Genomic DNA, 15,833 nt, shown 5'->3' on the forward strand with positions numbered 1-15,833 from the left:
TACTTTCCAAGTGCTTAATACAGTGCTTTGCGTGCAGTAAGTGCTCAGTAAATACGATTGAATGAATGAATGGATGAAAGTAAGCACTTGATAAATATCGTTGATTGTTCAATGGATTATTTGAGGGCATATAGGAGGAATGAATCACTGTTCCTGACATCAGCCACCATAGTTCTAGACTGTAAGCTCCTTGTGGGCAGGGAATGTCTCCGTTATATTGTTACATTGTCCTCTCCCAACCATTTAGTACAGTGCTCTGTGCACAGTAAACGCTCAATACATACGATTGACTGACTGACTGACTGACTCAGGGAAGGCCTTCTGGGAGGGGATGGGACTTTAGGAGGGTTTTGAATGTGGGGGGAGTGGTGATCTGTTGGTTATGAAGTGGGAGGGAGTTTCGGGCCAGAGGGAGGTTGTGGACAAGGATGTGAACACAGAGATGACAGATGAAAGGATGTGAAAATCATCAGCAGAACACAAGCCCACCTCTTGGAAAAAAACAGCCATTTTGATGCATCCTCTTCCAGGTTCCTTTACACAGGTGGCTGAGAAATCTCTCTCACTGGTCCAAGGAGGGAGGAGCGAGTATGCGGCTGCGTTGGCATGGGAGAAGGGGAAGTCTTTGCCCGAGGAATCCGTCTTTAAAAACTGGCTGGAGTCGGTCAAGGAAAATCCCGCAGTGGTCGGCTTTGAGGTACGTCTGGGAAGATGAGGAACAGAGCCCGAGCACGGATGGTTGGCCTGTGGAGATTTGTGCGCAAGTCCTCTCTTCCTTCTGATGCGAGCGGGAGGCTCCATTTCCTTGCCACAGCACGGGTTGGATAGATCGCAGATTAAAATGATTGGTTTGGAGCTTTTGCTTTATTTGTTCATTCATTCTATCGTGTTTATTGAGTCCTTACTATGTGCAGAGCACTGTACTAAGGGCTTGGGAGAGTACAATATAACAACAAACAGACGCATCCCCTCCCCACAATGAACTCACGGTCTAGAGGGAGCTCACTTCCAAACCAAACATTTTGCTAGGAGTTTTTGATGGTCATCGCACACATTTCAATGATGAATGGGGAAAATTAACCCCCAAATCAGGCAGTGTTTCAGCAGCCCCCAAAATAGAGGTGAGTGTGTGTGTCTGTGTCAGTGTGTGTGTGTGTGTGTGTGTGTGTGTGTGTGTGTAGGTGTAAGCTCTAGACCAAGGAATGTGGGAATGGGAATTTGCCTGCTTATTTTTATGTTGTACTCTCTCAAGCACTTGGTACAGTGCTCTGCACACAGTAAGAGCTCAATAAATACGATTGAATGAATGAAAGAGTGTGTTTCTGAACGTGTGTATGCATCCTACCTTTTGATTTCTAAATTTTCTTCCACCTTTTTAGATTTGATTTTTTCCTGTAATTGAATTTAAGATATTGGTTAGCAGAAAAATAAGGTCTCCGTTCAATTTTGTTTCCCATCTGGTTGCGGGTGGAGAACTATCTCTTGAATCTACAATGCAGGATATTGTTAGGATTTCTGGAATGCTTTCAGATTTCCTACACCTCTTCTGAATGAACTTATTTCAGAATTGTAAAATCATTGATTTAAAAGGGGGAAGAGAGAAAGGGCTGATGTGTTTGGCATAGAGAAATAAATAGCAAAAGCATTTAGAGTGGAAGGGACACGGATACCTACGTGCTCATGTGTGTACAGACACACACACACACACACACACACACACACTCACTGATTGGTGCGGAGGCAGAAGAGGGTACGGAGAGGAAGAATTGAGGAGATGAGCCATGAGAAGACTTTGACAGCATTAAGTCGAAGAATACAGATGGCTTAGAGGACTTGTCTTAGGTAGATTCATTCAGTCATATTTATTGAGCGCTTACTGTGTGCAGAGCACTGTACTGAGCATTTGGGAAAGTACAACACAACGATAAACAGTGACATTCCCTGCCCACAACGAGCTGTGACTTGGACATAAAGTCATTCCCCTTTCTCTCTGGTACCCCTCTTTTTATGCAACAGGACAGCCGGTCCCGAGACTCATACAAAAAAATCACCCTGTTTGGGATAACCAGCATCAAAATATTTTATCTAGAAACCTCCCCTCTCTATTGCAAAACACTCTGACTTGAAATAAACATTTTGATAAAGTTTTATGGGAATCAGGTTTCCTCGCCAAGACACTGTCAACAACCACCCAGACATATTTTGTTAGAAATAGACATGGGCAGAGCATAGTAAAATATAAGATCTTAAGAACAAAATACTGATAAAAAGAGATAAATCAAAATAAAGGTGGACTGAATGACTTGCTTACTGTAATCCGTGGATATGGCTGCAGGACTCAGAATTTCACAACTTCTAGTTATCTGCTCTCCTCTACTCAATCAATATTGTTTAATGAGAACCTATTGCTTACAGAGCACTTTTCGTAGGAATTCAGGGGTATATAATTAAGTAGAAATTAAAGTAGAAGATATGGCTCCTGCGTTAAGGAATTTATAATCTATTAGAGGAAACAGCCTGATACAAACTGTATTCATGCAGTAAAAACTGGAGGGAAAGTGCAGATAGAATTTTAAATAGCCAGGGTATGGAAAAAATGAATAAATAGGTCGATAAATGGAGTACGTAAATCAGGTATGTGGTGCTAAGAGTGACTATGGAGAGAAGTCCTCCAGACTGTAAGCTCATTGTGGGCAGGGAACGTACATGTCAACTGTTATATTAGACTGTCCTAAGCACTTAGTACACTGTTCTGCACATAGTAAGTGCTCACTGATTAATGATTTCCAAATCTATCTTACCCACTGTGACCTCTCCACCCCATCTGAAATGTCAAATTTCCCCTTTTCCTGAAAGATATCTCCCCAAGGATGTCCCACCGGCACCTTGAGAGAAATTTGTCCCCCACTCAACTCCTCACCTTCCCTCCTAAATCCTCTCCTCCGCCTCACTTTTCTACGCCAGTTGACCACCTCTCCGTCCACTCTGTTTCTGAAGCCCATGTCCTTGACATTCTCCTGAATTCCTTGTGCTCTCTCAGTTCTTCCAACCACTTTGTTTTTCCTTCACATTTCCAGGATCCACCACTTCTTCTCCAACCAAATATTCATTCATTCATTCAATCGTGTTTATGGAGCACTTACTGTGTGCAGAGCATACTAAGTGCTTGGGAGAGTACAACAATAACAGACACATTCCCAGCCCACAATAAGCTTACAATCTAGAGGGGGAGAGATAGACATTAACAGAAATCAATAAATTACAGAAATGTACATAAGTGCCGTGGGGCTGGAAGCAGGAAGGAATAAAGGGAGGAAGTCAGGGTGACTCAGTGAGTGGGAGAAGAGGAAAGTGGGGCTTAGTCGGGGAAGGCCTCTTGGAGGAGACGTGCCTTTAATAGTCACACCTCTGGAGCAGAGACCTGCCACATTACCCTATTTATTTTGTTAATGAGATGTACATCACCTTGATTCTATTTATTGCTATTGTTTTAATGAGATGCTCATCCCCTTGATTCTATTTATTGCTATTGTTTTTGTCTGTCTTTCTCCCCCGATTAGACTGTAAGCCCCTCAAAGGGCAGGGACTGTCTCTATCTGTTACCGATTTGTACATTCAAAGCGCTTAGTATAGTGCTCTGCACATAGTAAGCGCTCAATAAATACTATTGAATGAATATCCCTAGCCTGACATTGTATCAACCTTCTCACAAGTCTCCTTGCTTCCATCCTCTCCACTCTCTAGTTTACACTTGGCCCTGCTGCTCAGGTCTTTACAGAACGTTCAAATAATAATAATTATAGCACTCTGTGCCAAGCACTGGGATAGATCCAAGATAATCAAGCTGGAAAACAGGCCCATAGGGAGCTCATAGTCTAATTAGGAGGGAGAAGAGGTATTGAATCCCCATTTGACGATTGAGGAGACTGAGGCACAGAGAGATTGTCTTCACATGTCTTTCTACTCTTCAAATAACTTTTGCGTTATTGAACTGTTGGTCTGTCATATGGTACTCTCCCAAGCACTTAGTTCAGTGCTCTGCACGCAGTAAGCGCTCAATAAATAACACTGACGTGTTGATTAAAATACCTCCAACACTACCCTTTTATCTTTGAATAAGCAACTGCTGACCATTGGTTTTAAGGCACACCAACAACTCTTGCCCTCTTACCTTGCTTCTCCCTTTTCTTACACCTCAGCTCACTCTCTCTGTTCTTCTCAAGTTCAACTTCAGGACCTTTTTCATGCCTTTCCCACCTCTGACCCCTTTCCCACACCCTTCCTCTTGCCAGGAACTCCTTCCCCTTTGCCAATCTGCCAGACAGTAGCACTCTCTGTCTCCTAAACTCTTCCTGTATCTCACCACCTTCAGAAGGCTCTACTCACTTCTTTGGCACCACCTTTGTGCTCACTATTTCTCATTTCATTTCTTTTCAAAACTTTCTATATACTATATTATTTTGAGCACTTTTTCCTCCTCTCTGTAATTTATTTTATGTCTGACTCCCAGACCTGATCGTACAGTTCTTGGAGGGCCCCTAGGGATCGGGTCTACCAACAAAACTGTATTGTGCTTAGTGCAGCACTTAGTTCAGTTCTCTGACCAAAGTGAGTGCTCAAAAAATGCCACTGACTGAGGCCATAACCAGGGAGTTGGAGTATGGTCAGGAAAGGCCTCCTGGAGAAGGACGTGGGATTTTAGAAGGTTTTGAGATTGCAGAGTATCCTGGTTTTACAGGCAGATTTGAAGCAGCGTGGCCTAATGGATAGAGCCCGGGCCTGGGAGAAGGAGCTGGGTTCTAATCCCAGCTCTGCTACATATCTGCTGTGTGACTGTGGACAAGTCTTTTCACTGCACTGGGCCTCAGGGACCTCATCTGTAAAATGGGGATTTAGAGTGTGAGCCCATGTGGGACAGGGACTGTGTCCGACCCGATTATCTTGTATTTACCCCAGTGCTTAGAACAGTGCTTGGTATGCAGTAAGCACTAAACGAGTACCATAATTTTGGGTATTATTCTGTATTCATCTCTTCCAGCTCACTTCCATCCTGGACTTGGTCAAGGGCATTCCCTGTGCAGCGACGAGGCGCAACAACCTCGAGAAAGCACTCAGGGAGTACACGGAAAAATTTGACCCTTGCAGGTGCACACCGTGTCCGAATAATGGAAGGCCCGTGCTCTCGGGGACCGAGTGCATGTGCGTGTGCCAGAGTGGAACCTATGGCCAGAACTGTGAGAAAAGAGCACGGGATTTCAAATCAAGTATGTACAGAGGCTCCGCCGAAACAAACTAGCTCCTAATCCGGGCAGGCGAGGGAAAGGATGGCTTCTCAGTCAGTCGATCAATCGGTGGTATTTATATATTCTAAATTATTTATTTATATTAATGTCTGTCTCTCCCTCTGAATGGTCAGTTCATTTTGGGCCAGAAATGGATCTGTTAATTCTCTTGAATTGTACTCTCCCGAGTGCTTAGTACAGAGCCCTGCACATAGTAATTGATTGATTGACTGATTATTGAGCACTTACTTTGTGCAGAGCACTGGACTAAGCATTTGGGAAAATGAAATATAATCCATTCAGTTGTATTTATTGAGCACTTACTGTGTGCAGACTGTGTCCAACCCTATTATCTTGTATCTACTCCAGTGCTTGGCCCTGTACTAAGCGCTTGGGAGAGTACACTACAACAATAACAGACACATTCCCTGCCCGCAACAAACTTACAGTCTAGAGGGTGAGATAGACATAAATAGAAATAAATAAATCAAAGCCTTCTGCCATCCAGTCCAGAAGGATCTCACAGTCTACAGGGAAATAAAGACATTAAAATAAATTAGAAATCGGGGAAATGGTAGAGGAGAAGGATATGTGCATAAGTGATGTGGAGCTGAAGTTGGGGTGAATATTGAGAGCTCAGTGGGTACCGAACCAAGTATTCATTCATATTTCATTCAAGTGTATTTATTGAGTGCTTACTGTGTGTAGGGCACTGTACTAAGCACTTAGGAGAGTACAATACAACAGTAAACAGACACATTCCCTGCCCACAATGAGCTTACAGTCTAGTACAGTCTATGTACAGTCTAGTGCGTAGATGATGCAGAGAGGGAGAAAAGTAGGGAAAATGAGGGTTTGGGGAAGTAGTACTGTATATGGATGTGTACGTAAGTGCTGCGGGGTTGGGGTGAGTATCAGATTCTTAAAGGGATTCACGGCAAACTGTGTAGTTGATGCAGAGGAGAGGGAGGGTAGGGTAAATGAGGGCTCAGTCAGGGAAGGCCTCTTGGAGGAGATGTGATTTTAGGAGCGTTCTGAAGATGGGGAGAGGGGGAACTGTCGGATATGAAGGGGAAGGGAGTTCCAGGCCAGAAGGAGGATGTGGGCGACGGGATCAGTGATAGCTGAGATCCAAGTACAGTGAGTCGGTGGGTGTTAGATCAAAACAGAGAGTGTGAGTTGGGTTGAAGTAGGAGATTAGCAAGGTTAGGTGGGAGAGAGAGAGAGCTGATGGAGTGCCTTAAAGGTGAGAAATAGGAGTTTCTGTGGCTCTGCCTTGTGCCATTTAGAAAGCAAATACTTTGAAAGTATCAAGTGATGACCTCTGCCTCCTGTTTCTTCCCACTCCAGTCCATACTTGACTCTGTTGCCTGGATCATTTTTCTAAAAAACTGTCCATATCTCCCCACTCCTCAAGAACCTCATTCACTTCCGCATCAAACAGAAACTCTCTACCACTGACTTGAGGCACTTAATCAGCCCTCCCCCTCTACCTTGCCTCCTACTATAACCAGTCCATGCACTTTGCTCCTCTAATACCAACCTACTCATTCTGCTTCAGTCTTTTCTATCTTGCCACCGACCCCTTGCCCAAGTTCTCCCTCAGGCCCGGGAATCCCCCTCCCTTCACGTCTGACAGACCGCCACTCTCCAAACCTGCAGAGCCTTTCTAAAATCAAACCTCTTCCCCTCTGATTAAGCCTTCATTGCCCGTAGAGAAGCAGTATGGCCTAAGTGGATAGAGCACGGGCCTGAGAGTCATGGGTTCTAATTCCTACTCCGCCATTTTCTGCTGTTTAACCTTGGGCAAATCACCTCACTTTTCTCACCCTCAGTTACATCATCTGTAAAATGGGGATGAAGACCGTGAGCCCCACGTGGGACAGGAACTGTGTCCAACTTGATTAACTTGCATCTACCCCGATGTTTAAAACAACTCTTGACGCATAGTAGCGCTTAACCAATGTCTTCATCAACATCATCATGATCATCAGGATGGTGCCAGCTTCTGCCCACCCAAATGATCATTAACTCTGTCCACTTTGCTTTGGGGAGGCGCTTTTTGTTTGTGCCACCTTTCCATCTCCCGGATGCCTTTCTCCCAGACGTTTGAGGAGCTGCTCTCTTTCCCTCAGCGGGAAATGATCTCCTGTGTGGGTTTGAGTAGAAGGGACTAAGTGGGAGCTGGAGGCTGGGTTCCAGAAATGGCCAGCTGGGGAGACTCGGCATTCTGGGTCATGCCGGGAGTGGCTGGTAGCCAGGAGAAAACCTCCATATCAAACGGAAACTCCTCACCATTGGCTTTAAAGACCTCAATCACCTTCCCCCCCTCCTACCTTACCTTGCTACTCTCCTACTACAACCCAGCCAACATGCTTCGCTCCTCTAAATGCTAACCTTCTCATTGTACCTCCATCTCGTTTATCTTTCCCCCTATATCTCTCGCACACATCCTGCCTCTGGCCTGGAATGCCCTCCCTCCTCATAACCGACAATTACTCTTTCCCTCTTCAAATATTTATTGAAGACATATCTCCTTCAAGAGGCCTTGTTTGACTAAACCCTCTTTTCCTCTTCTCCCACTCTCTCCTGTGTCCCCCTGACTTGCTCCCTTTATTCATCCCCCACCAACCCCAGCCCCTCAGCCCTTATGTACATGTCTGTAATGTACTTATTTACATTAATGTCTGTCTCCCCCTCTAGACTGAAAGCTCATTGCAGGCAGGGAATTTGTCTGTTATACTGTACTTTTCCAAAAACTTAGTATGGTGTTCTGTACTCAATAAATATGATTGACTGACTGAAAGGAGATGGGGATCCGGGGGGCCGAGAGGAATTGTTGAGGGATTCAGGCCTTTTTTCTCCCTGCTGAAGGTGCCGTGGATGGTTTCTGGAGCTGCTGGTCTCCCTGGAGCGCGTGTGATGGGTCTTTCAGGAGGAGGAGGACGAGGAGATGTGATAACCCTGCCCCTCTGAACGGAGGGAAGACCTGTGAGGGTGATGGACAGCAGGAGGAAGATTGCTCCTTTTCCATATTCGTCAACAAGTAAGAAGGCATGAGGGAAGGAACAGGAGAGAGACCCGGGGGGGGGGGGGGCGGGATGAGGAGGTGGAATCCTCCTTTTTTAGTTATGATTAATAAAAATGATAATAATGATAATTTTGGTATTTGTTAAGCACTTACTATGTGCCAGGCACTGTATTAAGAACTGGGGTGGACACAAGTTAGTTGTTTTTTTGATGGTATTTGTTAAGCGGTTACTATGTGCCCTCTTGACTCTAAACTCACTGTGGGCAGGGAGGATGCCTGTTTACTGTTATATTGTACTCTCTCAAATGCTTAGTACAGTGCTCTGCACACCGTAAGCACTCAATAAATATGAATGACTGACTGACTGCCAGGCGCTGCACTGATCACTGGGAAAGAAACGAGCTAATCTCATTGAACACAGTCCCTGTCCCACATGAGAAGCAGCGTGGCTCAGTGGAAAGAGCACGGGCTTTGGAGTCAGGGCTCATGAGTTCGAATCCCAGCTCTGCCACTTGTCGGCTGTGTGACTGTGGGCAAGTCACTTAACTTCTCTGTGCCTCAGTTCCCTCATCTGTAAAATGGGGATTAAGACTGTGAGCCCCACGTGGGACAACCTGATTCCCCTATGTCTACCCCAGCGCTTAGAACAGTGCTCGGCACATAGTAAGCGCTTAACAAATACCAACATTATTATTATTATTATGAGGCTCGCCGTCTTACTTGCCATTTTACAGACAGGAGAACTAAGGCACAGAGAAGTGAAGTGATTTGCCCAAAGTCACACAACAGACAAGTGGCGGGGCTGGAATTAGAGCCCAGGTCCTTCTGACTCCCAGGCCCATGCTCTATCCGCTAGGGCGATCTTATTGATTGACATGATACTGATGAAGAACTGAGTGTGTGAAACGCATCGAGCTGAGCGCTGGGTCTGCCAGAACGGGTAGCAGCTAGCTGAGCCAGACAAGAACTTGCCATTTGTCTGCTGTTTGACCTTGGACAAGTCATTTAACTTCTCTGTGCCTCAGTTCCCTCATCTGTAAATTGGGGATTAAGACTGTGAGCCTCACGTGGGACAACCTGATTACCTTGTATCTACCCCAGCAGTTAGAACAGTGCTTGGCACATAGTAACTGCTTAAAAAATACCATAATAATAATTATAACTCCTGGATTTCTGGTATACGCCAGGGAGCTCAAGGAGTGGGAGTTCTAGGGTTCGAACTATTTAAAGTGTCATATTAAAATCCTTACCATGAACCCTCTAGACTGCAAGCTTCTTGTGGGCAGAGAACGTGACTACTTGCTCTGTTGTATCGTCCTCTCCCAAGCTCCTAGTACAGTGCTCTGCACACAGTAAGCGCTCAGAAAATACCACTGATTGACCGATTGATTGAAAATTTGTCCCTTTTTACCCTCTGTGCATCCCGCAGGGGGGCTCTCTGCCTCAACGACGACCAAGACGTCAAGGAGGTGGATATGGAGGAGATCGAGCCCACAGAAGGTTGCCAGAAGCCCCTCCCTCCTGAAAATGGGTTCATCAGGGTGAGATTTTTCAAACGGACACTCGGCTGAAGTCAGGGGCATTGGAAGTTCAGGTGGGGCAACCCCAAAGAACATGGGAGGACTAGAAAGTCCCGGGTTCTAATCCCGGCTCTGCCATGTGTGTGATGTGTGACCTTGGGCGAGTCATTCCACTTCTCTGTGCCTCAGTTCCCTCATCTGTAAAATGGGGATTAAGACTGTGAACCCCACGTGGGACAACCTGATTACCTTGTATGTACCCCAGCGCTTAGAGCAGTGCTCGGCACAAAGTAAGCGCTTAAAAATGCCAACATTAATTACTGAATTAATGGGGATAAGAGCGTGAGCCTCATGTGGGACAGGGACTAGGTCCAACCTTACTAACTTGTACATACCCCAGCGCTTAGAAAAGTTCTTGGCACATTGTGAGCACTTAACAAGTACCATAATTATGATTCTTACTTTGGCTGCCAGAATTCCCTCCGATTGCCAAGTGAAAATTGGGGAAATTCCAGAAGCTGGCTCATCTGGAGCCTCTTCCCAAATACCCAAGCGAAGTCTGTTCGTCTTTGTGCTTCTGGAGGGATGATTCAGGACAGAGAAAGGGCAGGTGGCCTACTTCTACTTCCTAAGTGTGTCTCCCCCCGGCCGCCCGCCCCATCTTGGTCTTCTCCTCTACTTTGGCCACCTGGCTAGCACTGCGGGCGCAGTACTGCGAATGGAGATTTGGGAATGGCCCAGTGGTATCGTCTCTACCTTCTGTACTGCATTCTCCCAACCGCTTAGTATAGTATTCCGCACACAGTAAGCTCTCAAGTAATACCTTCTACTGATTGGGAGAAGGGAAGGTTCGGCAAGGGCCAAAGCCACTCCTGCTCTCCTCGTTGCTTGGATTGTGAAAGGGATGTCATGGATGGTGAGTGTCCTATGCTTTGCTCAAAAGGAGCCTGGGTCTGGAGTCAGGGGATTTGGGTTCTAATCCTGGATCTGCCACTTGCCTGCTGAGTGACGCTGGGCAAGTCACTTCACTTCATCGTGCTTCAGTTCCACATCCATAAAATGGAGTTTAAAACCTCCTTCTTAGGCTTTGAGCCTTGTGTGGATCAGACTGTGTTGGACCTGATGATCATGTATCTACCCCAGTGCTTAGTACTGTGCTTGATACATAGTAAGTGTTCAACAAATATCACGATTATTATTATTGCTATTACTATTATCATTAGCATCATCATCATCATCATTAATCTGCCACAATGTTTCCTCCCACCAACTAAATAAATGAACCCTCTGATCCGACACTGAAAGCCACCCATTTCCCAAGCATTTTTTTCCGTGCACCACGCCACAGCCCTGTGATAATAAAAACCGTGGTATTTGTTAAACGCTTACTATGTGCCGAGTACTGTACTAAGTGCTGGCATAGAGACAAGGTAATCAGGTCAGACACACAGCCTAAATAAAAAGGAGGACAAGTATTTAATCCCCATAATCAATTATATTTTATCAAATTTATCGAAAGCTTACTAATGTGCAGCTCCCTGTACTAACTACAATATAGCAGTATAGCAGATAACTTCCCCACCCACAATGAGCTTACCGTTGAGAGACGAGCATATTTCAGAGGAGGAAACTGACGCACAGAGAAGTAAAGTGACATGTCCCTTGTCACACGGCAATTAATCAGGGCTATTTATTCAGTGCTTACTCTAGGCAGAGCACTGTACTAAGCGGTTGGGAGAGCACAGTATGACGGAGTTGGTAGACACGTTCTCTGTCCACAGAGAGCTTACAGTCTACAGGATCAAATGGTACATTGTTGTTTAAGTTCTTAGCACAGTGCTTTGCACACAGTAAGCACTCAATAAATATCATTGATTGATAAATCAATCAGTCGGTCATATTTATAGAGTGCTTACTGTGTGCAGAGCACTGTACTAAGTGCTTGGAAGAGTACAATAGAATAATATAGCAGACACTTTCCCTGCCCCCAGCGAGCTTACAGTCAAGAGGGGGATTGATTGACCGATTGAGACGTTCCTAATGGCACACAGACCCCTCTAATAGAAGAGAGAAGAAGAGGAATCCATCATGTCAGAGGCACATTTGACGGATCTGGGCCTGGGAAGGGGTGTCGTCTTTACATATCATTTGTTTTGATTAAAGAATGAGAAGAGAACCTATTCGGTTGGGGAAGAAGCTGAGATTGTCTGCATGACGGGCTTTGAGGTGGTGGGATTCCAATACGTTAGATGTTTACCGGACAAAACCTGGAAAGAAGAAGGCACGGAATGCCGACGTAAGAGTCTGGGGAAACCAAACGGGCCGTGAGTCGGTCGCACATGAAACAAATAAGTCCTGTTGCCTTACCCCACAGAAAATCACTGCGCTCCTGAAGGGTTGGCCTCCCCATGACCATTTTAAATACCCATAAGTCTTTGCCACCAGTTCTGACTTATGGTCCACGGGTGGCCATCTTGTCCATGATTTTAATGAACAGTTTTCAACAGGACCACGTCCTCATTTTGGGTTGTGGGCCTGCCTGGGGAATTCATGGAGCATCCTCTCCTGACTCGGACCACTCCTCGGGAACACACAGTCTGCGTTCGGATAGGCCGGGACTCTGCTCATGTGGTCCGCTGCCCACTTTCCCTCTCCCCTTCCTTCTCTCCTGGTACCATTTTGCCACCACCTCTGAGTAAGAAAAAGATGTGAGGCATCCCCGTGCCTCGTAGTCCAAAACTTTGCTCAAAGTTTTGCTGGAGGAGGCAAGAGAGACCCTGACTAGAATGAGAGATTTTGAGTGACCTGGGCATACAAGCTGTTCATTCTTACCTTTCCCTTATTATTATTATTATTATTGCATTTGTTAAGTGCTTACTATGTGCCAGACACTGTTCTAAGCACTGGGTTAAAAACGAGGTATGGTTGGACACAGTTCCTATCCCACATGGGGCTCACAGTCTTAATCCTCATTTTACAAATGAAGGAACTGAGAGAATTTAAGTTACTTGTCCGAGGTCACACAGCAGACATGTGGCAGACCGGGGATTAGAACCCAGGTCCTTCTAACTCCCAGGCCTGCACTTTTAACCGCTAGGCCATGCGGCTTCTCAAAAAAAAATGATGATGATGATAATAATAATAATCATAATGTCATTGCTTACCACATGCCAAGCACTTAGTGCTGGAGTAGATACAAGATAATCAAGTCAGACCCACTCACAGTCCCTGTTAATAATTATGATATTTTGTAAAGCGCTTACTATGTGCCAAGCACTGTTCTAAGCCCTGAGGCGGACACAAGGTAATCAGGTTGCCTGTCATCTGTCAGAGGATACTAACACAAGGGGTGGAGCACCTCAGGGTTATAGCCAAAGCTGTTCAAGGCTGCCTTGCTCTTAATTGGGTCCATGGAAATGGGGTGGAAAGCAAGAAAAAAAAGCACTAAATTAATTCTAGTTTCCCAGAGGAAATACTAGAAATGACATTAATCCATTCTGGAGATCTCTCTCCAAAATGCACCAAAGAATAGAAATATATTAAAAATCAGTGTTGACAACACAAGAAATGTAGTTACATGATCAATAGCAATGTCAATACGGACCATCAGGAAGAGAATGGATTTGATTTGTTTTTTTGTGTTCCTAAGTAAATACTTAATTCTGAAAGAGGAGGATTATGAATTCTATTTCTTTTATGTGTACCTGTGTAAATGCTTAATTCCGAAAGGGTTATCTTTTACATCCTATTCATCACTAAAACTCTTTGTGCCTACCGACTAAACATCTATTATTAATCTATTGCACAGCAGGGAATAAATAGCAGTTAGAATGGACTTTTAACCTCACAAATCTACTCAGTTAAAATATTTCAAAGGTCCAGAGGATGGGGAAACAGTGTAAACAAAGGGAGGTTTTTGAGCCCAAAGAAAACTGGGCACATATTCGAAAAAACAGAGTGTCGTATTAAAATGAAAGAGAGATCTGTAAGAATGCCAGCATTAAAATTGGATGGAGCCAATGGGAAAGAAACCTGACAGGGTTTCTGAGGACCTCTGTGGATCCCTTGGAGCCAATCAGTGTGGAACAGTGGGTAGAGCACAGGCCTGGGAGTTAGAGGGTCATGGATTCTAATCCTGGCTCCTCCACTTGTCTGCTGTGTGACCTTGGGCAAATCACTTAACTTCTCTGTGCCTCAGTTCCCTCATCTGTAAAATGGGAATTAAGACTGTGAGCCCTATGTGGAACAAGGACTGTGTCCTACCCAACTATCATGAATCTACTCCGATGCTTAGGACAGTACCTGGAACGTAGTAAGCACTTAGCAAATACCATAATTACTATCATCATTATTATTATTATTCTCTGCCTCAGTACCCTCATTTGTAAAATGGGGATTGAGACTGTGATCCCCGTGTGGGACAGGGACTGTGTCCAACCCAATTTTCTTGTGTCTACCCCAGCACTTAGTACAGTGCCTGGCACATAGTAAGTGCTTAACAGATACCATTCAAAAAGAGAGGGTCCGGTTGGGGATAGAAATATCTGCAAATGCAGAAGAGGGAGGCATTGAAACTGCAATAGGGAGTATTTGAGGTGTCGGTGTCTCTGCACAGAGACAAGTCCAACTTAACTGAGCCTGAAAGTCGATGATCAGAGGACCTTGTGTCCCGGCGTTTAACGCAGTGCTTGGCCAAGAGTAAGCTCTGAACAAATATTCTCATTACTGTTGATTAATAGAGGAGCCTTCGGAAGATTCTGGGTCCATTCCATCCATTGGGGCCGGATGCTTCCCTGATAGGATGACCTGGGGCTCCTCTCACCAGCAGAAAAGGCCTGGGAATTTTAACCCCTTGAGAAACATTCCAATTTTGGTGGGGGGGGACATACCCGAAATGAGTAAAGATGGGTTATTTGAACTCATTCTTTCATTCCGTGGCATTTATTGAGCGCCTCCTAGGTACGGAGCACTTAGAGATGCAGTGTGGCGAACAGGACAGAGCACAGGCCTGAGAGTCAGAGGAACTTGGGTTCTAGTTCCTGCTCTGCCACTTGCCCTCAGAGTGACCTCGGGCAAGTCGCTTCACTTCTCTGTGCCTCAATTACCTCATCTGTAAAACAGGGGTTAAGTCAGGGAGCCCCGTGTGGGACATGGACTGGGTCCGGCCTGATTAGCTTGTATCTATCCTGGTTCTGAGTACAGTGCCTCGCGCGTAGTAAGAGCTTAACAAATACCATAAAAAAACACTGTACTGGATGTTTCCTGAGAACACAGCACTGTACTAGACACCTGTGAGCAGAGTAGCCTCCCAGAAACTCGAGAGAGTGAAATAGAGGTCTAAGACACCATCACTGTCCTGAAAGAGCTTACAATCTAATAGAGATGACTGGTAGATGTGAACTGCAGAATAATAATATTGATGGTATTTGTTAAGCGCTTACTATGTGCCAAGAGTGTTTTATGCACTGGGGTAGTTACAAGGGGATTGGGTTGAACACAGTCCCTGTCCCACATGGGGCTCACAGTCTTCATCCCCATCTTACAGATGAGGTAACCGAAGCGTAGAGAAGTTAAGCAATTTACCCAAAGTCACAGAGCTGAAAAGTGGCAGAGTCGGGATTAGAACCCATGACCTCTGACTCCCAAGCCCGAGCTCTTTCCACTGAGCCACGCCGCTTCACTATACCTATAGTGGGAGCAGTTGGAAAAACATAGGTATGGTGGGAAGCAGCAAGAGAATGGGAAACAAAAGAAATAGAAGCAAACTGTCTTGGTGGAAAGAACCCGAGCTTGGGAGACCGAGTTGGTGGATTCTAATCCTGCTTCCGCCACTTGTCAGCTGTGTGACTTGCCCAAAGTCACTTCCCTTCTCTGGGCCCCAGTTCCCTCATCTGTAAAATGGGGATGAAGCCTGTGAGCCCTACGTGGGACACCCTTGTATCTACTCTAGCACTTAGAATAATGCTTTGCACATAGTAAGCACTTAACAAATGCCATCAT

At 45.3% G+C, this 15,833-nt stretch overlaps 1 protein-coding gene across 2 annotated transcripts in view; it reads left to right on the forward strand.

Moving 5' to 3' along the window:
- Window positions 1-15,833, forward strand: part of C6 (complement C6) — a 59,264-nt gene that overhangs the window by 35,603 nt on the left and 7,828 nt on the right. For both annotated transcript variants that reach the window (XM_029059087.2, XM_029059086.2), the window contains exons 10-14: window positions 531-697; window positions 5,039-5,264; window positions 8,157-8,328; window positions 9,743-9,854; window positions 11,997-12,129. In XM_029059087.2, coding sequence (XP_028914920.1) covers window positions 531-697; window positions 5,039-5,264; window positions 8,157-8,328; window positions 9,743-9,854; window positions 11,997-12,129 — 810 coding nt within the window. The remainder of the gene's footprint in view (window positions 1-530; window positions 698-5,038; window positions 5,265-8,156; window positions 8,329-9,742; window positions 9,855-11,996; window positions 12,130-15,833) is intronic.

This window comes from Ornithorhynchus anatinus, chromosome 3, assembly GCF_004115215.2.
Source record: "Ornithorhynchus anatinus isolate Pmale09 chromosome 3, mOrnAna1.pri.v4, whole genome shotgun sequence".
NCBI classification, from domain to species: Eukaryota; Metazoa; Chordata; class Mammalia; order Monotremata; family Ornithorhynchidae; genus Ornithorhynchus; species Ornithorhynchus anatinus.